Source organism: Notamacropus eugenii, chromosome 3, assembly GCF_028372415.1.
Source record: "Notamacropus eugenii isolate mMacEug1 chromosome 3, mMacEug1.pri_v2, whole genome shotgun sequence".
In the NCBI taxonomy this organism is placed as follows: domain Eukaryota; kingdom Metazoa; phylum Chordata; class Mammalia; order Diprotodontia; family Macropodidae; genus Notamacropus; species Notamacropus eugenii.
This window is the reverse complement of record NC_092874.1, coordinates 256,124,356-256,151,518: the sequence shown is the minus strand read 5'-3', so window position 1 is coordinate 256,151,518 and position 27,163 is coordinate 256,124,356. Positions and strand designations below refer to the sequence as shown.

General features: G+C 40.9%; 1 protein-coding gene across 1 annotated transcript; it reads left to right on the top strand.

Annotated features, from left to right (window-relative positions):
- CSRP2 (cysteine and glycine rich protein 2) lies at nucleotides 1–27,040 on the top strand. Its single transcript, XM_072655436.1, has 6 exons — nucleotides 1–597; nucleotides 13,030–13,146; nucleotides 18,410–18,578; nucleotides 24,185–24,314; nucleotides 25,795–25,888; nucleotides 26,678–27,040. Exons 2-6 carry the CDS (start codon nucleotides 13,035–13,037, stop codon nucleotides 26,752–26,754), a joined length of 582 nt encoding a protein of 193 aa, XP_072511537.1. The 5' UTR covers nucleotides 1–597; nucleotides 13,030–13,034; the 3' UTR covers nucleotides 26,755–27,040.
- The last annotated feature ends 123 nt before the right edge of the window (nucleotides 27,041–27,163 follow it).

Genomic DNA, 27,163 nt, shown 5'->3' with positions numbered 1-27,163 from the left:
TCCACTCGTCCGGAGCATGGGAGTGGGGGCCTGGGAGGGAATCGGAAGGCCTTGGCTTGCATCCATGCATGGATGCATGTCTAACGTGGGAAGATGTCTCATGGTTGACATCAGCCTGAGTGCAGGCTCGGACCCGGGTCGGGAGAGGGCTTTGGACGAATGCACGCTCCGCTGCAGCCACTGAAGAGCGGGGGAGGCGTGGAGGGAATCAGGTCCTTTGTTTCTCTGTCACGGAGTTGCCACCAGAGTCCCTGGGTGCCAGGGGCCTGGGGAATCCCCAAGCTCCTCCTGCCCCCAGCTCCTTAGCAGTAATCGGTAGCGGGATGTGGGGTGTGCTAGTGTCTGGGGGTCCGGCAGTCCACCCCAGCAGGGTACTCCTGGCCGGAGCAAGGGAGGCCGGCGAGGGGAGGGGCGCAGAAGGTGGGGGCGGGCCTCCTGTCGGGGCTCCGCCTCATCTTTTGGCTAGCCTTTAAAAACGCCGCAGCCGGCGCGGCCCGCTCGCACCGCTGCTTGGCCTTGCTGCTGCCCTTGCCGCTGTACCTGGTTCCAGCTCCTATCCAACAGCCTCTGGACCCGGGGCTCCCGCTTGCGCCTGGAGTAAGTGGTCCCCGGGAGTATCTGGGAGGCTTGGAGGGCTTGGAGGAAGAAGGGGGGGAGGGAAAGTGCGGGGTGCGGGGGGGGGGAGAGGGCGGGGAGCAGACCTCTGGCCTCCCTCCCTAGAGCACTGCAGGGTGGAGTGGTAGAGGCTCTACTGCCCACCCTCAGCCTCTTTTTTGCCCCTTCCCGCTCGGATCGAAGTGTCTAGGTCCTCCTGCCCCCCCCCCCCATTTCGAGTTTAGAGTCCCCTCTTCCCCTGGCTCCATTTAATTGCCCCCCCTCGTCCTCCCCACCTGCCCGTGGCATGTCGCGCTCCCAACAGAGCCACGATTGCCCGATGCACAAATTGCGCGGGTTAGGAAGCCTTGGTTTTGTCTTAAGTGCCGAGGGAGGACCGGAGAAGTGCCTGTGTACAGAGTGGGGTGGTGGGGCAGGGTGGGGAGAAAGCACTAAAGCGTGGTGTTGCTAAATCTCCTTGTTGGGCGAATTTAGGAATATCCCCTGGGCTTTCCCCTTCCCCCGCTTTCCATTCTCGGCGCCAGATTCCCATTTTCTCCCGGTGTCTCCGCCCTTCCCCCTCTGGCCCCCCAAAGAGACCGCGTAGATGCTGAGTCTTTCCACGATGGTAATGATCATGGATGGGGCCTGGCTCGGTGAAATGGGACCCTTTTCTCCTCTTCCAGGCTCAGATGCTGTCCTGGGAATGCGAGCGGGTGGGGGGCGGGGGAGGGAGAGGAGAACTGTGCTGGAACTATTTAATTAGGCTGTTGTGGAATTTTTGAGATGCCTTGGGGTCCTGGTAACAATCCTGAATTCCAAGTCGTATGGTTGGGTGATTTTTCTACCACAGGTACTCTGAATAAGGGCTATTGGATCCTGAGTTTCTGACATTTCAGAAAGTAATTGTGATGAAGTAGAATGAAAGTGACTTTTTCCCTCCGTAATCTTGCAGGGAGTGGGACTGACATGATAATTCTAAGACTTATTTGTTGGTTGAATGAATTTTCTTCCTTCTTCGCAATGTGGCCAGAGCACTGGATTTGAACTCTGAAAACCTGGCTCTACAGCTCATTAGTTGGGTGACCTTGGGCTTCCGATTTTACAGTTTACCTCAATGAGCCTCAGTTGTCTCTTCCGTACAATGAGAATGGTAGTCGTATCGCTCACACAGTTGCTATGGTGATGTTTCTAAAGTACTTTGTAAGCAATCTAGGTTTGGGGAATGAAAATTATTCCATTCCCCCATCTGTTTATGATTACTAGATTAACTGCAGGAAAATTGCCTGAGACCCAATGAGGCCGAGTGACTCGGTCCAGGATCTCACAGCTAAGAGGTATCTGGGACTAGATTTGAACTCAAGTTTTTCCTGACTCTGACTAGCTCTCTTATCAAGTCAGCCAGACTGCCTTTAATATTATTTTTAGCCTATTTTATTTGGAGCTTATCAATGGAAAACATTTTTATTTTTCAGCGATAAGCATTTAATGTTGAAAAACAGATTTTGTGTATGTCTACCTGTGTTAGAGAGAGAGACAGACAGACAGAGGAGAATTACAAAGGGAAAAGACAATCTTTAGAGCCTGAAACAGTTTTAAAAATCTGACGCATTCAAACTAAGAACTTTGATAAGACTTGGGCATAGCTGAGCTCTAAGTGTTCATACAGTCATTTGGTGAAAGGGTTTTCTTAAACTAAGTCACAGAATTGCAGACCAAGGTTACAACCTCTGAGGAAAAAACATGAGTTCATTCCAGGAGGTTGCCTATTTGGAATCATGGGTTTGAATTGTATTTAATTTGACTTGGGTAATGAGTGCTTATTAACTGACTGACCTTACATTGCTATTTTTATACACTTGATTACTTAACCACCCAAAACAAGCTATTTTCACCAGCAGATAGAGTAAGCTTTTTGTTGGATTCCTTAAGAAGAGAATGTTGACTGGAGTTAGGTCCTAATGAAAACTCAAAGTCAAATTGATATCTAGGAGACTGCATAGCATCCTACAGCAACAAAGATAGGTACTTTCCAACAGGAAGTCAGATAGTGATTTGAACTGTACTTTTGCCAAACACCATCCTACCCCACCCAGTCCAACAAATTTGGTTCTCTGCCAGACTTGGCCTATGATGTGAGGCAGAGGGCTTCTGTGGGCCCCCACCAGCCCCGGGGAAGATCTATTTAGTATCACCTGGATCCAATTCCCAATGACTTTAAGTCATTTCCCTGACTGCTCTCTTTGGTGGATTCCTGGGATTTGGGGAAGGGCTGGGACTGAGAAATTATCCCAGGACCTCCCTTATTGCATGCCTACACTTCCTGGGAAAACTTGAAGGATGAACTAGACCATCTGAGGACAGTGTCCTGTGTAAACCCGAATCTGGCATGTCTGAAACACAGCATCATGTGTACTAGATGGAATTCTGTAGAATAAGGAAGATAGAATCTTGCCTTACTAGCCATGTGAGCCTGGGCAAGTTACTTAACATCTCTGGGTCTCAATATCCTTACATGAAGGTCATCAGTTTCAAACTGGTCAGGTCTTCCAGTCCCAACTCGGTCATATCACCCTCCACGAAACAAGCCTGGAGATGTTAAGCAAGTTGCCCAAGGTCACACAGAAATCGAGAGCCAGAGCTGGCAGTGGAGCCCAGGGAGTATGTTTCCAAATGAAGCATTATTTTCACAGCACCAGGGCTTGATCTTGTGTTTATCCTAACAGCCAAAGCAATGGACAAATTAGTCATTTTTACAAGCATGTTCTGGGTTCAAAGTGACTACTTTGGAACTGAATAGTGTATTCTGGCCACCATGGGTAGGGAAGAGACAAAAAAGAATCAGTATTGAAAGAGCAACAAACATGTCACAGGATCCTTAGAGTGCTAGAAGTGACCTTAAACGTCATCTACTCCAAGCCCCTATTTTTATATAGAGAAAACATGCCTAGACTTGTTAAGTGACTTCAAGTCTCAGCTAAAATTCCACCTTCTGAAAGAAATCTTTCCCTGGTCCTTCTTAATATTAGTAGTTGTTGAGTCATTTCTGCCTCTTTGTGGCTCTGTTTGGGGTTTTCTTGGTAGGGATACTGGAGTGATTTGCCATTTCCTTCTCCAGCTCATTTTACAGATGAGGAAACTGAGGCAGACAGGTTTAGGTGACTTGTCTAGGGTCACACAGCTAGTAAGTGTCTGAGGCTGGATTTGAACTCAGGAAGTCTTCTGACTCCAGGCCAACCACTCTATCCACTGCACCACCTAGCTGCCCTCTAATATTAGCACCTTCCCTCTAACACATCTCCAATTTATCCTGTATAGATTTTGTTTGTACGTAATTGTTTGCATATTGTCTCCCGCGTTAGAGTGGAAACTCCTTGGTGGCAAGAACTGGTTTTATTATATCCCCAGCTCTTGGTACAGTGCCTAGCACATAGTAGGCACTTAATAAAGACTCCTTGGCTTAACTCCCCATCACAGAAATACTAAGTTAAAAGAACAAGATTTGAATCGGGGCCCTCTGATTCCAAATCCAGTTCGTTCTCCACTGTACTGTGCTATGAATTGAGACAAATGAAACACTATGTACAAAATTCATAGAAGAATTCTCTGTGCTTTAGGCAGCTAGTACCTTGTTTGTAATTGGGCTTTCGAATCTGGTTTGACCCAAAGTATACAGCCAAATCACCTAATGAACTGTGATCTGACAGTGTTTGGCTGCACCATAAATTGCAGTGCAGAGGAAAGAGAGAAGGACTGCAGGGAGAGAGGAAAGAAGGAAGGATTGGAGGGAGGGAAGAAGGAAAGGACTGGAGAGAGGAAAGAAGGAAGAGAGGATTGAAAAGAGTAAGAAAGAATTGGAGGGAGGGAGTGAGGAAGGAAGGAAAAGATTGGAGGGAAGGAGAAAGGATGGATGTATTGGAGGGAGGAAGGGAGCAAAGGGGAAGGGAAGGAAAAAAGAGAGGGAAGATGATTTGTTAAATATCTGCTATGTTCCAGACACAGTTCAAAGTGCTTTACAAATATTTCATTTGATATTCACAATAACTCTGGGAAGTACTTGGTATTATTAATTATTCCCATTTTATGCTGAGGAAACTGAAGCAGGTAGAGGTTAAGGGACTTGCCCAGGGTCATGCAGCTAGTAACTAAATGTGGCTAAATTTGAACTCAGGTCTTCCTGCCTGTATGGGAAGACATAGAAATGAATTGGGGTTAATCACAGGAAAAGGCGAGCTCTCCTTTGGAGAGATGTTCAGCTTGGGTTAGCAGAGAGGAAGAAGGCCATTTCTCCACTTTTAGGCAGTGCAGTAATTGGGTTCTATGTATCACATTGGCATATAGCAGGGATGCAGAGGTGAAACAAGGTAAAATCCCTATTCTCCAAAAGTTTGAAATCTACTTGGAGTGAGGTAGAATGGGGGGGGGGGGGGGGGGGAATGTTACAAGTAATAAAAGTAAAATGTAAACTCTTTGAGAGTGAGGGAGTATTTGTTTGGTTTTTGTCTTCCACAAATGTTTCTCTGTACATAAAATGATTTTTGAATTAAAATAATTATAATATAAGCACTTAAAGAGAAGTCCAAACTGAGTGATATGAGCATTCAAGAAAAGATCTATCACTAATACATCCCTGGGGAGACTGGAGGTAGGAGTTCTAGGGGGCATAAGTGGAAGGGCAGGAATGAGTCTGGTTTGGTCAGAATATAGAGTTCATGAAGGGTACTGCTGTGTATGATATAGCTGGAAAGGAGCCCAATCTTGGAGAATTAGCCAGACTTAACTGTGGCAGGGTGAGGGTTTGAGTGACTGAGAGAATGGGGCTGTCATCAAATGAAATGGGGAGGTTTGGAGGAACAGCAGTTTTTAGGAGAAGATGATAAATTCCATTTTGACCATGTCGAGTTTGGGGTGATGACGACTGAGAAGGCAGGCAATCAGTTAGAAATGTCTCACTTAGAGCCCTGAGGAGAGGTTAGGGCTGGAGGTTTGGATGCTGTCTGCAGAGAGGTGATAATTGAAACCGTGAGAGTGAATGAGGTCATCGAGTGAGGGAGTCTAGAGAAAAAGGAGACAATTGATGATGTTCCATTCTAACACTTGGGTTTTTTTCTGAAAGAGCCCAGATTATTGGGCAGAAGAACCTGGCCAGGGTAGGTAGAGTTCACCTGTTCCTACCCTCTTTCTGAAGTTTGGAGGCACCTGAAGCCAAGAATTAGCCTAGAGGTATTGGGTGGGGTTGGAAGAAGGCTAGAAGGGCTGACCAGCAAATAGCTTTGTTAGGGGCAGTATCTGTTTAGAAGAATGAACAAGGTAGATGAAGAACCTTGCTAAGCTTGAAAATCTAGTTCCAGTCCTGCTAACTTAAGTAATTGGCTTTTTTTCCCTCCTTCCCCATAATGACATCTAGAAAATGGAAGTTTGAGCAGGTAGTAGGGAAGAGGAGTCTTCTTTGGGTATTTATAGAATAAGTTTTATTGAGATTTTTTTAAATTTTACTTTATTTTTCAATTAACAAGCTTTTTCTCCCTCCCTTCAGCCTCCCTCCCCGAACTTGAAATAAAAACAAAAGCTTTGGAAGAAATATTAAGCACCAAGGCAGAACAAATTCCCACATTGGCCCCATCCAAAAATGTCTAATTTATTCTGGATCTTGAATCCAACCTCTGTGGGTACCCTAGAATAAGCTTGATTTCAAAGTGACTTTAAATGATGCCTTGAGGTCTAGATTATGTGGCAACCCTAACGATTTGGTTCTTCAACTAATCCTGTCTAGCTTGGAGACTCAAATCTAGAGGAACCTCCTGGAGGCTTTTCCCCTTTTCTCCTGTTGTTATAGCCCTCTCTCCCAAAGTCTGAAATGACTTGGTGTTTATTTTGCATACATCGTACTAGTATATTAGTCCTTTTTTCCTCCAGTAGCACAAACCTTCCTGAGAGCAAGAATTACTTTGTTTTTTTCCTCTCTAACACCCAGCACAAAGTAGTAGTTGCTTATTTGGGTGAATAAATGAAACTCCTTTGAATGAAGGGGTCCAAATATTATATATACTGTTATGAAAAGGAAGAGAAGGGAACAAGCATTTACAAAATGCTTACTGTACAGCAGGCACTGTTCATTTGATCTTCACAATAACTCTTTGAAGTAGGTGCTATTGTGATCTTCATTTGGCAGTTGAGAAAACAAGACAGGCAGAAGATAAGTGACTTGCCCAGGGTTACACAACTAGGAAGTGTCAGAGGCTGAATTTGAATTCAGGTCTTCCTGACTCCAGGTTAGTTCCCCTTATCCACTAGCTGCCTCTGTTATCAATGTGTATTGATTGCATTTGCTAAAGGGATTTTTTTTTCCTTTTTAAAAAAATGTTTGCAACATGATTAAGGTAAAAATGTATTTAATAGGAATGTATGTGTAGAACCTATAAAAGATTGCATGCCATCTTGGGGAGGGTGTGGGAAGGGAGGGGAGAAGGAGAAGGAGGGAGGGGAAAAAATCTAAGATATATGGAAGTGATTGTAGAAAAATGAAAACAAAATAATTTAAAATTTAAAAAAAGAGGAAAAAATGTTATAAGGGATGATGTCCTTGTTAGGGGTGGGGAAACAAGAGAATAACCTTTTTTTCTTGAAAAATGAAGAGGTCAGATAAAAACCCAGCTTATATTGATGAGTTTATCCTGTCAAGGTTATGAGGAAATATGAAAGCCTTATCTCCTGTTGAGAAAAAAGAAAGGCTTCCAGAAACATTTGGTGTTTAGTCTGTAAGCATGATCTAGTTCAGAAAATACTTTATCATCACCCCAGTGGTTTATCTTCTGAAGGAGTGGCCAATGTACTGTTGAACTTAGTCAGTTTGGGTCCCTCAGATTTTAAATCATGTCAGTGACTTCAGCCTAAGTATATATGTGGTAGGTGGTGATTTGGTGCTTTAGTGCTTTACTACTGAGTTTTGTAGTGAAAGGCTGATGTAACATTCTAGTAACCTTACCATTAGGGAAGTCAAATTCAGGTTTTATAATTCATAGAAAATTTCTCTGCTTCTCCTAAGTCTTTGGACCTTTCTTCCCTTGAATTTTGGGTGGATTCTAAGCAAACCCATACTGGATAAAATACACATGGGCATTCAGAAAAAAATTAAGCCTTTTAAAACTTGATGACTTGTCATGGTGACAGATTCGCCCAACAAAATTGGCAGTTGTAGATATTGAAAACAAAAGGCCAGGCCCAGAAAGTGGAAACATTCTTGTCCTTGGGTTACTTTCTGAGATGCATATAAAATGAGCTTTTATTTCATTCTGTAAATTAATGCACAAGGATTTGAGAAAGGAATGCGGGCTAGATTTGTTGAGTGAGAATCCATTTTTACCATGATTGATGTCAGCTGTGGTGGGGTAGCAAGGCCAGACACTTGTATGAAAAATGGAATCTTGACTTTTGTACTGTGGAGCAAGGCCAAGAATGCCAGAGAAATGGCAGATCTGTGTATTAGCTGTTACCAAGTGCAAAGGGTCCAGAGTGCTGAACTTCACGTTGTTTGATTGACTTTGACTCCTGAACATAGAGTCCCTGCCATACACGGAAAAATGGCCACGTTTTTTCATGTGGATTAAAATAAAATTCCATTAAAGTTCATTTGAATTTGGAACTCACCAATCAGACCTTTTATTCTTTTTCTTTTGGCCTTTTTATCACTTTGCTGGGAGGCACTGCAGAATGTAAACATGTTGGATGTACTCAGAAGGCCTGGATTCTACTACTTATTAGCTGTGTCACCTTAGGTAAATGATTTGACATGGGAGGCAACAAGATACAATGGAAAAAAATGTTGAATTTGCACTCAGAGGATTCACCTGGGTTAAAATCTTCTCTCTATCATATATTAGCATATATGACCTTGAGTAAATCACACACTGGTCTGGATATTGGTTTTTACAACCCTAAAATGAGAGCAGCAGTTCCCAAACTTTTTAACCTCAAGACCCCTTTACACTCTTAAATACGTTATGAAGAACACCCCTCAAAGAGCCTTTGTTTATGTGGGTTATTGCTACCAACATATATTGTATTAGAAATTAAAACTCCTTAGTATTATGGTGGCAACTAGGTGGCTCAGTGGATAGACCACCAGTCCAAGAGTCAAGAGGACCTGAGTTCAAATCTGGCTTCAGACACTTATTAGCTCTGTGACCCAGGACTAGTCACTTTACCCTGTTTGCTTCAGTTTCCTCATCTGTAAAATGAGCTGGAGAAGGAAATGGCATCCAGCATCGTTGTCAAGAAAATTCCAAATGGGGTCACAAAGAATCAGACATGACTGAAAAACAACTAAATGTCATCATCAAATAACCCTTGAGGACTCATAATATCTCATCTGTAAAATGAGACTGTTGAATTTGATGACCTCTGAAGTTCCTTCAAGCACTAAATCTGTGATTCTGTTATTACCTTATGGAATACTAAGGAAAAACAGTGTGCTGTCAGTGTATGGAAGGCCAGTATTGAAGTCAGGAAGACTTGGGTTGTTCAAGTGTTGTATCTAAGACATGCTGGCCTTGACCTTTTGGCAAAGTCATGTAATCTGTAGGGTTATGAAGCAAATGTAACACTCATTAGTACAGAGAATACCTTGTCTGCATTGGTGAGAATTCATTAGAATTGCCTAGGCTGATGAAATAACAGGTCTGATAGACACTCCCTTCACACACACACACACACACACACACACACACACACACACACACACACAGAAATACTCATACTAGAACATTCATTTTTCCAATGGCTGTCCCATGCCTGGAATGTTCTTCCTCCTAACCTCCATGTCCTAGATTCCCTGGATTTCTTCTTCAGCTAAAATTCTACCTTATTCATGAAGCCTTTCTTAGCCTTCCTTACTTCTGGTGCCTTCCCTCTGAGATTATTTCATTATTTCCGTATTTGTCTTGTTTGTATACAGTTGTTTTCAGGTGATCGCTCCCATTAGAACGAGAGTTCCTTAAAAGCAGAAACTGTTTTTGCCTTTCTTTGTATCCCCAGAGCTTAGCACCATGCCTGATATATTGTAAGTGCTTAATCAATACTTGTTGAGTGACTGACTAATGGAAAAAAATAATGAATTTGGAGTCAAAGCACATGGGTTTGAATCCTAGCTTCGCTCTATGGTGACCCTAGTCAAAGGGAAGGTGTATGGGACAGTGGAAGAGCAATGACTCTGCTACCGTGCCTGAACCTCATCTGAAAAAATGTGGATTTTAGACGAGATGGTCTCTGAAGTCCCTTCTAGTTCTAGGGCCATGATCATGAATAATTTCATTATCTGGAAATAACATCTCTAGGAGATGAACTAAATGAACCCCTGGGATGTTGTTTCCAACTCTAAACCCAGGGATCAAACCCCAAATCAGTGATTTTTGTTCATTGGCTAATCTGATCAGGTTTTATTCTGTGAAAGTCTGACTACTTAGTATTTACTTTAGAAATGGGGTTTTCCTAAGAGAAATTGTATTAAAAGAAAACTTAGATCATCTTTTGCTATAATGATAACAATGATTTTTTTTAAAAAGTCAGCATGTAAGGTTTATAAAACCCTTTATAATTATGATTTTATGCTCACAGCAACTCTGGGAAGTGGTTATATTATCCTTATTTAGAGATGAGGAAACTGAGACAGACAGAAGTGACTTGCCCAAGGTCACATATCTGGTAAGTGTCAGAAGCTAAATTTAAACTTAGGTCTTCCTGACTTTAGGATCAATTCTCTATCCATTGCACCCATTCTTTCTAGGCTCTCTGGTGAGAGTTGCCTGGGTAAGCATATAAAATTTTGGAAGCAGCTCTGAATTGTTGGGTTTTTTCATACATTTCCAAGTGTATCTTTTCTGCAAATGTTCTGAATATATATATGTATATACTCACCTGAAGTTTTGCCTACGGAATGAACTTCAGAAATCCTAGCAAGTGTCAGCAGAGCTCAGTTAGCCAAAGGGTGTTCAAGGGTAGGGGTGACCTGGAAGCCTTGAGGACTGAAGACTTGATTACAGTCATGGATTATGCACCTAACTAAATAGTGGTAGTGTTCCCAGTGCAGGTTGAAAAGCCCAAGCATTATTTGTATCTCGCCATTTACAGTCAGGATTGAGTTTCATTCCAAGTTTCAATAATAGGGCACCTGTCTTATGGGAAAAGTAAGAGTGATTTATAGTACCAAAAGAATAAATAAAACTTTCAGATTTAAATTCATGTTTTCAGACAGTGGTATATTGTCGCGTATGTTACAATGGAATGGTAGCTGTTTTGGAATCCTGAAAATCACCTGTTTGGTGCTTCTTGTACTCATGAATAACTATGAAAAATACTAACCTAGGAATGTATCCCATTGACGAATATCAAATCAAACTGGATTGTTCAAGCAGGAAGGTAATGTTGTAATCTGAACTCAACTTCCTGGACTAATTTGATGATCCTTTCCCAGGAGAAGCCTGACCTTAAAGCTAATGCATACTATTCATTATATGTTGTAAGAATGACTATAGATCGTGCTGAGTTCATCTGAACCAGTCACAATAGTGAGACTGCAGTTCCCTCACTATGTTAGCTGGGATAGAAGACTCTTCTTTCATTTCTGTTAGTAGCACTGACATCTGATGTAGTCCCACCTAGTAAACGAGCTGTTAAAAAATCTCTTTAAAGCTGGGAGTCTATGAACTTTATGCATATGTCTCTAAGTACACACACATACACACACACACACACACACACACACACACAACTATATTTCAATATAATTGGTTTCCCTTGTAACCCTACATTTTTATTTTATGCATTTAAAAGCATCGTTCTAAGAAAAGGGTCCATGGCCTTCGCCAGATTGCCAAGAGGGGACATGACAGAGAAGAAGGTTGAGAAGCCTGGGACTGACTTATGGTCTCTTTTCTGTGGTGATGAAGCAGCCTTTTAAATTGATGACATAACAAATAAGTGTCTGTGGGCACCTGCCTGTCAGGCAATCAATCAACAGACAATGATCAATCATTTATTAAGCACTTTCTGTATTCCAGGCACTGTCACAAGCACTGAGTATATGAAGAAAGGCCAGAAAACAGGTTCCCTGCCCTCAAGGAGCTCATATTTTAATAAGGCAGGCAACATGCAAATGAATATATAGGTGCAGGATATACCTTGAAAATGAGAGGCAATGTCCGAGGGAAGTCACTATTGGTATAGTGGTGATTAGGGGAGGAAAGGACTAAGAACTCTTAAAGATGGAGGGATTTGAACTGAATCTTGAAGTTGACCAAAGGCAAACATGTCAAGCAGATGGTTAAACAGTCAAACGAGCAAAAGACTGGCTTCTTTTTTGACTGCCCTGGGGCTGATTTCTAAGGGGGGTTGGCTTTTCATTTTGTTTTCAAGAAGAGATTGTTGTGCTGCTAAGCAAGAACAACTTAGTGTATTATCTAAAATGTATGTGTCTGTTTGTTTGGATGCTGATTGTTAATAGGGCATTTTTATTCTGCCTGAATAGACATGTGGGAAGGGAGGATCGTGAACGTTGGCTCAGGAAAAGGTAACTGAGGATCTGGGCTTCCAGTCGCCGGGTGACTCCAGGCTTTTGTTCAAGGACCATCCTGACCTGCTCACCAAATGGTTTATGATGCTATGAAGTGAATTCTGGACTCTGTGCACTCATACTGACAGGCCTTAGAAAAGGGACAAAACCCTACTGTTGGCGTCATTTGTTGACTTCTGCTCAGGGGAAAAAAATGCCCCAGATTAGTGAGGCATAGAAACTTAAATTATCTCCATCTGGACGGGAGTTTATTGTAGTTACAGTAAAACCTTTGTGCGTGCAAACGGACTAGTCACAGCTATAATCACTGATGATAAAACTACCTTAAATCTTGAGTTAACAAATAAAAACCATGCTTTTGAAGGACAGTGTGAAGGTCTCTGCTTCCCCTATGAAGTGTATCATAGCATTTTTCCACTAAGTGGTATGAATTTGGCTCCATCACCAGTGATTAAACCTAATCCAAAACTCTTTCCCTCAACAAGTCCACTGATTCTCAAGTTTTAGCTTGAGGGTTGGATGGGTGGATGGCCCCTGCCCCAACTACCCCCCTCCCCTTCCTTGGCCAGGAATGAATTCCTGGGGAGCAGTTGGAGTTTTGTGCCTGGAGGCCTGGACTGTTCCACTGAACAAAATCCTTTGTCATGGAGAAACAGTCTTGTATAACAAACTGAAGTCCTCTGAAATGACCTGGCAGCCTATGATGAGAAAAGATGAGGTTATTTGGAAGGGTGGTAAGACTTTGTATACAAAGTGATGTCTCCAGTTATCTTCTATTATTTGAGGCTACTGTTACATGTCTGCATTTTAGATAATACCTAACTCTCAAGATATTATTACAGAGATGTTCTTTTTTTTCCCCTCTCTAGTCAAAATGCCCAACTGGGGAGGTGGTAACAAATGTGGGGCCTGTGGAAGGACTGTGTACCATGCTGAAGAGGTACAGTGTGATGGAAGAAGCTTTCACAAATGTTGTTTTCTGTGCAGTAAGTAACCTTTCCCTAACTGACCTTATCTGTGCGGGCTCCGGTGGTGTAGAGTGTACAGTGTAAAGGATCTGAGGTCAGATCTTCCTGGCTTTGAATCCCACCTCAGCTCAGATCCTTCCTTCTTCAGGAAGCCTTTCCCATCCTTCCTTCTTCCCTCTGAAATGGCCGTTCCATTTATTTATTCTCTCTACATCACACATACACACACACATACACACACACACACACACACACATACACACACACACATACACATACACATACACATACACACACATACACATACACACACATACACACACACCCCCCCATGCACACAAGCTCTGTCTCTCTTTTTCACACACACACACACACACACACACACACACACATACACACACACACTTTCTTTTTTTTCTGTCTCTTCCTTTCCCCTTTTCTCTCTGTGTCTCTTTCCTGTCTCTCCCTTCTCTCTCTCTGCTCGTCTCCCTCTCTCTCTTTTCTCTCTCTTGTATCTTTCTTTTTCTCTGTCTCTTCTTTTTTGTTTGTTCTCTCTCTCACACAGACACACACACAACACACACACACACATGGATTATGCAGCACACAAAGCCAAAGAAACTTTCATCCCTTGAGATATTACAGTGTTTGGGTATTTCTGTAAGTTCTGTCAGACATGGAGAGTGGAGTTGTTAATGGTAAGTACCAGGCTTCCTTATCTCCTCTGACTAATTCAATGAACAACAAGACTCTACTTCATGCAGCTTTTACCAGGCTAAGCACAGAAAGAGACGGAGAGATAAGGGACACAGGTGCGCTTTTCCCTGGGGAGCTCATAGTCTTATAGGAGCTATTGGCACGTGGTCAGGCAAGTTCAAGATAAGGGCTGGACTGGGGATTTCATGAGTATAGGGAGTTTCTGGGGAGGACTTCCCCTACCAGTGGAGGGTGGCACTTCCTCTGTAACTTAGAGTCTTAGATGTTGAGAGCATCAAGAAGAGAAGTGACTTATTCAAGGTCACACAGCTGGGATGTGTCAGAGACAGGACTGGATCAATGGCAGCTATCCACCCACTGTTTATTCTGTGCTGACTCTCAATAGCACATAGACTATTCATAATATTACATATTACTGTTGCGTTGTTCAGTGGTTTAGTCATGTCTGACTCTTCATGAGCCCATGGACCATGGCATACCAATCCTGTCTATGGGATTTTCTTGGCAACAATACCAAAGTTGTTTGCCATTTATTTCTTGACCTCATTTTACAGATGAGGAAACTGAGGCAAACACGATCAAGTGACTTGCCCAGGGTCAAACGGTTAGTAAGTGTCTGAAGCTGGATTTGAATTCAGGTCCTCCTGATTCCAGGACTGATACTCTATCCACTTCACCATCTAGCTATACAGGATAAAGTGGAGATTGTCAACAGGGGGAAGACACTAGAATTAAGGGGGCTCAGGAAAGGCTTTCTGTTTGAAGGGATTTTAGTTGAGACTTAAAGGAAGCCAGGAAAGCTAGGAGGTAGCGATGAGGAGGGAGAGCATTTCAGGCATGAGACAGAGTAGTTGGTAAAAATGCTTGAAGTCAGGAGATGGCGTGTCTTGTGAGGAACCCCAAGTGTGCCTTTGTATGGGATGGGGTATAAGATGTAAGAAGACTGTAAAAGTAGAAAGAATCTAGTTGGTAAAGGGCTTGAACACCAAAAGGCAGATTTTGTTTGATCTTGGAGGTAATAGGGAGCCAATGGAGTTTGTAGAGCAGTGGAATGACATAGACCAGAGCTTTAGAAAGATCACTTTGACCCTTCCTTGATGGACTAGATAGAGATCTGATGGAGAAATATTCCAATTGTTTAAAGTCTTAATCATTGTAACTTAAATTGTAGAGTTCTCTCTTATTCTATTGAATGGTTTTAGTATTAGGGTTCAACTATGTGTTCAGGCCTGAGTTCTAGTTCTGGTCCTGCCCTTAATTAACTGTTTAACAGTAACTTTATTATATGCAGCAAGCCTTTATTAAGTACCCTCTTATGAGTGAGGCCCATGCTTGGTGCGAGATTGCTGGGGCAGAAAATGAAACAGTCCCTGCCCTCAAGGAGCTTCAGTTCTCCTGGGGGATACAACATGTACAACAATAAGTAAATGCAACATAATATGAGTGAGAGAGCAGAACTGGGCACATTGGAGAAGGCTTCCTGTAGGAGGTGCCATTGAGCTGAGCTTTGAAGGACACTCAGATTTTGAAAAATGGGTACCATGCCAGCATGGTAACAGATATTTAACAGACTGTACACCATGAAGATAGTAAAGATTAATGAAACAGTAGCCTGGACGTTCACTTTTCTTCTCTCTGGCTGTCCCTTGTTCCAGGGATGCTCTCCCTCCTCTGCTCCAACTACTGACCTCCCTGACTTCCTTTAAGTTCCAACTAAAAATCCACCTTCTAATAGGAAGTTAGCCCCTCTTAATTCCAGTGCCTTCCCTTTGTTAATTATTTCCTTTTAATCCTATGTATGGTTGTTTTGTATAAATTTATTTGTATGATGTCTTTCCACTAGACTATAAGTTTCTTGAGGACTGCCTTGTGCCCCTTTTTGTATCTCCAACACTTAGAGTGCCTGGTACATAGTAGGTATTTAAGAAATGTTGATTGATTGATGGATTGATTGATAGGCAGTATGGTGTGGTGAATAGAGAGCTAGCTTTGGAGTCAGGAAGACCTGGCTTCAGATCCTGCCTCTGACTCATAATATATATGGGACCATAGATTAGTTCCTCACCTTCTAGGTACCCCCAAACAAGTTACTAAGAATATGTTTCCAGAAAAGATGCCAATTGGAAGTGCGTAGAGGTAATTTTCCCACTAGCAGTGCCCCATAGGTCCTAGGGATAGAAATCTCAATTCTAATTTTCAATTAAATAGTAATTCTACTTCATTTTTAAAGGGAGAGAAACAAATGTTTCATTTGTTTAAAATAAAGTTTTAAATTCATAAGGTCAGTAAAGATTTGATCCAATTTCAAGGATCTTTTTTCTTTAGTGAAAAAAAATGCATTTATTCTGGTGTATTTAGTTAGTAAGGGAAAGAAGGAAAAGACAGCAAATATACATTGAGACATTTTCCAAACAAAGGATTGAAACCAAGATTAAACTGGGTTCTGCAACCTCATGACTCTTTAAAAGGTTTATAATACTCTCCCAGAGCTTGCCCCAACTCCTCAGATTGTCTGGAAGCATTTCTGGATTCACCACTTTGGGCACAATAAGATTGAATGCCCTGGTCTTACGGAAAATCCTCCGTTTATTAAACCCTGAATCAGGTTTGTTTGTTTGTCTGTTCTTGGGCAGTTACCATATTTCATTTTATACACGGGTCACAGATTTGTAAGTGATATGTTTCTGTCTAGCGTACAGGTGGCCAAAGAACAGAGAACACCATTTACTTCTTCCACCAAAATAATTTCTAAGCTCTTTAGCCTAAAAATTATAGTAAGTGCCCCTCTAGTGTAATTTCATTCCAGCTCTACTAGGATGAGTCATGGGTAGAAGCATCTTTTCTACTAAACTAATATTGTGGTCGCTCAAGATGTCACCATGTTGTAGCCCCAGTGAGTTCCTGGTACCTTTCACTCAAACTCAGTTTAAGCTTTCAAAAGTGTAATAAAAGTGGAAGAAAGACATGTTGGTTTTGTGTAAGAAATACAGATGTCTGTGCCAAGGAGCCAGTCAGTGCAGTTGCCCCTCTGTGCTACTACGAGAAGAAATTTAATATAGACTTTTAGCTAAGAGAGAGACTAGTAGAATTGGAAGGGACCCTAGAGACTAGCTTTTATAGATAAGAAACAGGCCCAGAGACATGATGTCACATAGATGGTGAATGGTAGAAGTCAAATGTGGATTGTGGTCTCCTAGATGTCAGCTGGGGGCTCATTCTCCTTGATAGTTTGTGGACATAGAATTATAATCAGTGCTGGTAGAAGCTGGGAGGGAGGCAAAGGAGGATTTTTTTTTTTTTTTCAGATTCTGAAACAGTGGAATTCTAATTCTAGTAATGGTTTGGGGGAGAGGTAGGACTGGTTAGGGGATAGAGAAAACTCTTAATCCTTTTGGTTCATGCCAAGTTGTGACTTTACCATTCATAATGTAAGGGTTATTATTATAAAAATTAGTGTGCTGAAATGAATTGTGGACTGTTTTTGGAATCAGGGAGATTTTAGTTGAAGTTATGCCTCTAAAACATGTGCCTCTGGCAAGGCACTTAGCCATTCAGGTACCCCAAACAATTTTTTAACCAAGGGGTTCTTAAACTGGGATCACTGAACTTTAAACAAGAAAAATTTTGACAACTATAATTTTAATATCTTTGGTTTTCTTTGTAATCCTTTATATTTTATCTTATACATTTAAAAACATTACATTGAGACGGTGTCAGAGGCTTCACCCACGAGATCCAGGACACAAACAAAGGTTAAGAACCCCTGCTTCAAGACTAAAAGGAGTGGTCTGCCCAAGGGAAACACTTCAAACACACACACACACACACACACACACACACACACACACACACACACACACACACACACACACACACACAATAACTGACCTTCATATGGCACTTTAAGATTTGTGAAGCTTTTTACATTCATTATTTCACTTCATTCTCACATCACTACTGTGGAGAGGAGGTGCTTTTGTTACCCCCATTTTAGAAGTAAGGCAGTTGAGGTTCACAGCAGTTACTATGGTTTGTCCATAGTAATGTCATCATTTCTCTGATGTTATGGTCCTCTTAGCAAACAAAGGAGAAATACACAATAGTAATACAGCTAGAAAGTGTCTAAGGCAAGATTCAAACTCAGGTCTCTCCTCCCTCTACGTACAATACATCTACTAGACTGTTCTGGAAAGGCTCATGGGACAAGGGTATGGAAAGATGAGAAGCAGGCAGGCCATGTTTCTAACTATTAAATATCTTAGAACTCCGAAATTGCTGGGTCTGGTTAAAGGCTACAGCTATTCCAGATGAACTCTGAATTTCCATGATTTAATATCAAATCCCTAAAAGCCCCTGAGTAGAACAGAGCCCTCTATTGCTAGGGCTAAATGTAACTTACCAGTTCTACTACTGTTCTCTGGCTTTGGAACAGCACACAGTAAATTAGCAGCACGAGAGGAAGACTGCCTTTTGACATTTATAGCTAATTGTGTATACTGTCCTTGTTCTAAGAAAAATGAGCCCCTGTGGGATATTTTCTCAAGTCTCATGTTTTCCTCTCCAGTGGTTTGCAGGAAAAATTTAGACAGCACAACAGTGGCAATTCATGATGCTGAGGTCTACTGCAAATCATGCTATGGGAAGAAATATGGACCCAAAGGGTACGGCTACGGCCAAGGAGCGGGCACGCTTAATATGGACAGAGGAGAGAGGCTGGGCATCAAGCCTGAGAAGTAAGTGGGAAGTTGTGTTGTCTTCAGAATTCAGAAAATGGATGGTCAGTGGATCTAAGAGTTTCACGCATATTTAAAACATCTATATTTGTCAGTTATAAGCCTTTAACCTCTCTAGGCATTCAAGCAAAAGGATGTATTAAATGTTTACTTATGTGCCAGGCACTGGGAAGACAAAGAGAAGGTAAAATCAGCCTCTGCTCTCAAGGCGTTCTAATTATACAAGATGAATTCAAGGTAGTTTTGAAAGGAAATGCATTAGAAGCTGGGGGAAATCAGGGGAAGATTCATGTAGATGGTAGCAGTTGAGATGGGTCATTCTAGGGATTCCAAGAGGTGGAGATGGGTATGTGGAGAGCATTCCAAACTTGAGTGATCACCAATGCAAATGCAAAGAGATGGGAGATGGAGCATCTTGTGGGAGGGACAGTGAGTAGACCAGCTCGGCTATTGTTAAAGCCTACATGTTGCTGTTGTTGGTCAGTCATTTCAGTCATGTCTGACTCTTCATGACCCCATTTAGGCTTTTCTTGTCAAAGACAATGGAGTCATTTACCATTTCCTTCACAGATGAGGAAACTGTAGCAAATAAGATTAAATGAATTGCCCAGGGTCACACAGCTAGTAAGTGTCTAGGGCAAGATTTGAACTCAGGCTGTTCTGACTTTAGGCTCAATACTCTGATCACAGTACCACCTAACTGCCTCTCCATCAAGGGTACCACAAGCCTTGAAGAACATATGGATTTCTACAGTTTCTCTATGGGATGTATACATCCCTTCCCATGTTAGACCTCAGGGATTGTTTTGTTGGCCATCCCACTCACCCACTTTATGGCACCTGGTTCCTTTTCTGCTTTATAACCTAGTCATTTCATCTCTTTGCTAAGTTTTCCTTTTCCTTTTGATGCAGATTACATTTGGTCCTATAAATTCGATTTTCTTCTCATCTGGTAGAATTCTGGACCTATTCTCAGAGACATTAACCATCTCTTTATTTAAAACAATACCAAAAAAACCCCAACACTTCACAGGAAAGGGTTGACTCTTTTGGCCTAAGGCAACCAAGGCCTACCACAGTCTGGCCCTTTCTTGCTTATCTAACCAAAGCTAGGATGATTGGAGATGACCTCAAGATGCAACGGGAGATCTTGACCCCTTTAGGCCAAGGTCTATTTAGGAACTCACTTAAGGTGAGGTAACATTCAGTGAATAGGCCTCTTTAAGAAGTGGTCAGGGAATGGCCCCTTTAGTGAGGCATAGAAAAAAAAACGATGAATATCTGGTCACTGGATTCAGATGGCTCTGGAGGACAAGGGAGGCTGGTGACCTGCACAGCCCTCCCTCCCTCAAAACAAAGTCAAGTGTAAGTCACGTCATCATTTCTCTGATGGCATGATTTTCTTCGGCAAAACAAAGGACGAACACAACAACAACCAAAGCTAACTCCCCTCTCAGATGGACCTTTTCTTCTAGTTAGCCTGTCTTTCAAACACCTGACTCTCTTCTTTTGACCCTAGAGTGTCCCCTCTCCTAAAGAGACACAACTCAACCACCTCTTAACAGTCTTTCTACTCAAGACTTTCCTCTCCCAGGAGCTTTTCCTGAAAGTTCCCCAGTTCACGTTGAATTTTTCCTTTCCTGTAGGTTTCAGCAACACTTCTTAGCATCTTCCTCCAATACCCCTCATTTCTGGAGCTGGCCATTATCATTGTCATTACACAACAGTTGAGCATGGCCTAGAAGATCCTGTAGGGTAGGGAGCATATCTTCCTCTTCTTCTGAGTTCTCTTTTCTTGTCTAGACCTGTGCTTCTTGAACTGTGTGTCAGGATCCCATATGGAGTCGCAAAATATTTGACAACAGTAAAAGGTTTCTGAACATGCAACGACCAAAAATTAATTAAAAATCAAACACATAATGAATCTGAGGTTTCTGGTAGCACTTGCTGGTGTTTCATCTTACAGCTTCCCTGTAGCCTTGGTTGTGAACAGAGAGCATGCTCTGTGCATGCCCTCAGGCCACACAATGCTGAAATGAACTGAAATGCAGAAAAGGGGTCATAAGTGGAAAAAAGTTTAAGAAACGCTGGTCTAGACTACTACTGTGCTCAGCTGAGGTATTTGAATTGTCTAATTCTTCACTCACAACAAAAACCAAACTAAATCCTACATTTTCACTCAAACTAGTTAGTGACTTACTAGTGGTGGTTGAAACACTGCAGTACTCCTCAAGGTTATTTACTCCACCAGGGCAGATCACAGCCAATCCAGTCCTACCCATCCTTTGCAACTCTTTATTCTGAACTAAAAAACAAAACAAAAAAACCCAAATCAAGCAAGCCATTTCCATATACACGTGGTACAGGAGGGGATTGTGTATGAAGCTGGGAATTTCTCTTACATAGAGCCAGGTTAATGTTCTAAGTGATTTTTGTTGTTTTGGTTGCTGGGATTTCATCAGTATGGGATAGCTCCCAGATACAGAAAATACTTCTGCCAATGCATAAGTTAACTTAAATTATATTTCCTAAGAGAATTCCCTGGGGAGTTGAGAGGTTTTATATAAGGAAAATAGGCATGAGAATTGTTTAAGCTTTGTCTAATTTAAAACTAGGTAATTAACAATTAGTTTCTCTTTTAGCTGCTAACTTCAAAAGCAAACATTTGCTTGGAAATAAATTATGTTCTAAACTCATTTTAGTCAAGCTGCTTAGCAGATTTTCAAAGGGGAAGAGGAATTTTCAAATTTCAAGGACAATTGGCTTAGATTTTTTTTCCTTTCAACCTTTAATAGGTTATTCCTGCTGCCCTGTATCCCCTTTATTTGCATTCCCTACCATATGGATTCTATTTTATTCATTCTAAGGAAATGCTTTTTTACAAGTGTTAGAAATTTCCTGAGTGGTTTAAATTTGCTTTCATTGTTTGTAGCAATCCCTGGAAATCAGATGGGAAAAATTTATTTTTTTTAAATGCCTATATCATTTGTAAAAAATAAATATTTACAAATAAAACAAAAGTCAAGGCTATATCTTAGGGGATACAAAGATAACAAACAATTCAACAATGCCTTCTTCTTGAACCACTGGTTTTGTTTCTAAAACTGCCAACGGAACTGTTCATATTGATATGGACTCCTCCTTATCCTTCCTTTTAAAGTTAGAAGTGACTTGTAAATGTGTACAGGATACAACGCTACTTTTGCAATAAGCTAAAAAAAAAAAATAGGTATTGTCATTGGCCTTGGACTTTGAAACCTAGCACTGGTTTATAGAAAAAGACTGACTTTAAGGCATAAGTGACAGATTTCTTTGTTTATATTTTCTACAAATATCTTACTAATTTTTTAAAAATTTTGATATTACTTCTTAACTTCCCTTTTGTTGTCATTCACTCATTTCCATCTTATCTGACTCTTTGTGACTACATTTGGGGTTTTCTTGACTAGAATGGTTTATCATTCCCTTCTCTAGCTCATTTTATAAATAAAGAAACTGAGGCAAAACAGGGTTAAGTGACTTGCCCAGCCAGTAAGTGCCTGAGGCCAGATTTGAACTCAAGAAGAGGAGTCTTTTTGACTGTAGGTGGGCACTCTTTCCACTGCACAGTCTCTAGCTGCACCTTACCAGATTCAATTAAAACCCTCAGGATGTAAAAGTGTGGTAAAGCAAAACAAATTATTATGTTGGTCATGTCTGAGAAGGTTTGTGACATTTCACATCCATAGTCTTCCACTCTTAACCAGGAAATGAGAAGCAGGTTTTCACCATCAGTCCTTTAAAAGAATCACAATTACTCATTGCATTGATTGGAATTCAGAAATCCTTCACTGTTGTTTTCTTTTACATTACTTTAGTCATTGCATAAGTTATTATCTTACTCCTGTGTATGTATTTTGTTCTGTATTCATTTATTGAAATCTTCCCAAGTCTCTCTGAATTTTTTACTTACATTATTTCTTGTAGTATGGTAATATTCTCTGATAATCATATGCCACAGTTTGTTTAACCAGTTTCCAATCATTGGGCACCCACTTTCCTTCCAGTTGTTTGCTACCATGTAGAGTACTGTTATAAATATTTTTGTATATGTAGGACCTTTCCTTTTGACTTTGATTTTGGAGGTATGTACTTTATAGTGACATCAATGGGTCAAAGAGTAGGCACTGTTTGAGAGACATGGCTACTCTGATGAATACAATGATCCAAGACAGTTCCAAAGGACTCATGATGAAAAAATGCTATCCACCTCCAGAGAGAGAATTGATGAACTCTGAGTGCAAATTGAAATATAATTTTCTTGCTTTATTTTTTTTGTTTTTTTGCAATATGACTAATATAGAAATATGTTTTGCATGATCTCACATGTATAATTGATATCATATTGTTTGTTTTCTTAGTAGGTGGGGGAGGGGTGGTAGGGAGGGAGAAAATCTGGACCTCAAAATTTAAAAAGAAAATTTAAAAAAAAGTAATAAATTAAGCAGGAGGGAAAGAGTAAGGTACAATTTATGGCTTTCTGGTTTATTTACAAGATGTTGTCCAGATTTCCTGTTCATTTTGTATGAATTTGCAGGCAGTCCAATAAAACTAGCTCTCTGACTAGTTCTTTCAAGTCTGTGAACTTGAAGCTTGTAATGCTACCCTACAACTGTGGCGCAGGAGATAGAGTACTGGACCTGGAGTCAGGAAGACTTGAATTCAAATCTGACCTCAGACACGTACTAGCTGTGTGACCCTAGGCAAGTCACTTAACCCTGTTTGCCTCAGATCCTCATCTGTAAAATGAACTGGAGAAGGAAATGACAAACCTCTCCAGTGTCTTTGCCAAGCAAATCCCAAACAGGGTCATAAAGAGTCAGACACAATTGAGACAACATAATCCATAATTGGATTTTCTCACTCATTAGGCTTTTAGTGTACTCTTTATTAAAATACAGTTTTATTCTTATCTTTTGTTTTTACATTAACTACACTTTGCAACATATCCCCTCCTAAAGATTCATCCTTTACAACAGAGAATTAATTTTTTTAAAAAAAGAAAACTATAGTTCAGCAAAACCAATACATTAAACCATCTGGCAAAGCTCCAACTCCATGATCCCCCACTTTTGCTAAAAAAGGCAAGAGAGTGCCTGCTCATATTTCTTCTTTGGGATCAAACTTGGACATTATTACTTCACAGTATTAGTTTCTATTGTTTTGTTATTGTTGGAAATTTCCATTTATATTGTAGTGATTATGAATATCTTCCAAGTTCTGCTTACTTCACTTTGCATGAGTTCGGATCTTTCTGCAAGTTTCTATCTTTCCATACTTTTCTTCATCGATCATAATTATTGTGTCTTTCATGTACCATAATTTGTTTAGCCATTTCCCAATCAATGAACATCTGATTTATTTCAGTTCTTTGCTACTAAAAAAAATGGTGCCATAAATATTGTAGAGTATCTACAGCCATCTTTTTTTCTCATTGTCTTCCTTGGCCTCGCACTGAAATATATGAGTCAAAGAGTAGTGACGCTTTAATCACTTTCTTTGCATAGTTTTTATGGTGCCTTTTGGGAAATCTGACCTAATTTTTTCTCTCTTTCACCTCCTATAAGTGTGCAACCTCACAGGCCCACAACAAATCCAAATACTTCCAAATTTGCTCAGAAATTTGGAGGAGCTGAAAAGTGTTCCAGGTGTGGGGATTCGGTGTATGCTGCAGAGAAAGTAATAGGAGCAGGAAAGGTAAGATACTCTCTGTCGAATTCACCTACTTTTTCTGGGTAGATTTTGAACATGTTGATTTGAGATGCTAGTGGGATACCTTTGTGGAAATTTCTTCTAGGTCAGCCTCAGACACTTACTAGCTGAGTGACCCTGGGTAAGTCACTTAACCCCAATTTCAGGAAGACAGGAAGGAAGGAAGGAAGGAAGGAAGGAAGGAAGGAAGGAAGGAAGGAAGGAAGGAAGGAAGGAAGGAAGGAAGGAAGGAAGGAAGGAAGGAAGGAAGGAAGAAATTTCCCCTAGGTAGTTGGAGATGACATCATCACAACTCATTTATTAAATTGTAGCATTTATGTAGCACTTTAAGATTTGTGAGGTGTTTTGTGTATGTTATCTTATTTGAACTTCACAATAACCTTGTGTAATCAGTGCTATTATTTTCCCCATTTTGCAGATGAAATAGCTGAGGCTGAGAAAACAAAAGTGCCTTAGTCATATAGCTAGAAAGTATCTAAGGCAGACTGGAATCAAGTCTTCTTGACCCCAAGGCCCACACTCTGAGGTGTTACCTCAAGTGGCCTTTGGACATTTGGGGAACATATCGGAGCTAGGTGATTGATCATGGAGTACTTGCATAGAGATGATTATTGAATTCACTGAAACCTACGGGGACAGGATGATTGATGAAGTCAGAAGTTGTAGAGAGGAGAAGGAGGATGAAGACTGAGAAGAAGCAATTGGATTTAGTAATAAAGAGATCAGGAGAATAGTCCCAGCAAAGTAACTGGCTATATTCAAAAGTGTAGGATTTTGGATGGCCAGCAGAAAATGTAGAGGATGTAAAACAGACCTGTACTACATGTGGTCCAAGGGCCACCGCGAGTGACCTAGAGGCCGTATGTTATGCAGGCCTGTTCAAAAGGGCTGAGAATCAAATGGTGAGCCAGGTGAAGGGAAACAGGCAAGAAAAGGATTCTAGGGGTTTGGCAGTGAAAGAGGAAGAGAAGGTTATGAGGAGAGCATAAGGTGATAGCAGAGTCAAGCATAGTTGTAGGGAGAAATTTTAGGTAAGAGAGCTGGAAGAAGGAACTGGCCAAGCTCCCACATGATAGAGAAGGGCTTGTATTGGCCAAGCCCAGTAGAGAGATTGACCTTGGCAAAGTATCTTTCCTTCAGAGACCTGGAGCAAAGGAAGAGGATAGCAGCAATCTGTTTCATTTTAGCCCTTTTAACACTACAGACCTGTTTCTTGTAATTCACATTTACATTTTTAATGTATTTGAAATGGTTATATTTCCATTTGATTCTCACAACCACTTGTGAAATAATTAGTTCAAGTAATATCATGCCTATTTTATGGATGTGGAAACTGATTTGAGGTTACATGACTTTCCACAAGTCACAGTATTGGCACAGCTGATGTCTTCTCTCACAGAATGTATGGTTGTATCCAGTGTTACAAGCTTCTCACATGGGTAACTAACTTTTTTGTCTTTTCTAGCCTTGGCACAAAAATTGTTTCCGATGTGCCAAGTGTGGAAAGAGCCTTGAGTCAACAACTCTGACGGAGAAAGAAGGAGAAATCTATTGCAAAGGTAAAAAGATTGAACACTGCTTAACCTCTTGCTTAATTACTGTTACTCAAATAAATGCTCCACACAGGTTCTCCCTGTAACTGAAAAATTATGGGGTACAATAATTGTTTGTCTGCTGGAGTACAGTAGAAAAGGGAAGTACAGTTCTGGCCTCAGAACTTCCAGAGAGAATAATTCATAAATGGTTAGGGGATGATATTTTGAGAATGTGGGTTAGGTTACAGAATCAGTCTTATGAAAACACATACCCAAAGAGCCTTGTTGTGGTGGATAACCTAATCTGCATCAAGATAGCTGTTTCTTCCTATTTCAAGTTTTAAACAATTTGAATATATATGGGTGTGTAATTATATATTCTATATGTAATTACATGTATAATTATGTATTGTGTTATAATTATACATGTAATTATATTGTATGTTTAATATAATTATGTGTTGTTATGTATTATATACCCATATATACATGTGAGTATCTGTATACATATGCACATGTACACACACATTTACCTATATATACACACATATGTACTGTGTGTGTGTGTGTGTGTGTGTGTGTGTGTGTGTGTGTAAATCCCACTTTACCTGTCATACTCCCTAATGCCAGAAATGAAATTCTGGTAAACATACATTGACTTGTTGGGGGTGGGTGGGGTAAGCATTCACCACATTGTTATTCTTATGTAATTGGGTGCGCTTGGGTCTTGGGGTGGGGAGGTTTAACAACTGAAAAAAGAGAACCTAACAAAGCTTTGATGGATTTATTCATAGTTAACCATGTCTCTCATAGGTTGCTATGCAAAGAACTTTGGACCAAAAGGTTTTGGTTACGGCCAGGGAGCAGGAGCCCTCGTCCATGCACAGTAAAGGCTAAGACATCTAAGACCGTAAGAACCACAGCGCCACGCACTGAGACTTTGTATCAAGACACAGAGAATCTCTTAATAGTAACCTACTGTGAAAACTATACCAACATATGTGTACCAACATATGTGTACTGTCTGTCACTATGTATCTGGAGACACTAACTTGTAGGAAGAAAGCATTGCATTAAGTCTGCTTTAGTTTGCATTTACTCTGATTTTAACTACATAGTGTCTGATTAGCTTTTTTTAAGAATCTTTGCCCTTTAAATAAAGTTTCTTATCGCTTCTGATGTGGTTATATTTTTTCCAGAGGTCTTGCTATAATTCTTGGGGGGAAATAGCAACTGTCTCCACCCTATGCTTCCCCATGTTCAGAATGAGTCCACTAGTCACGATGACTTTTATGATTC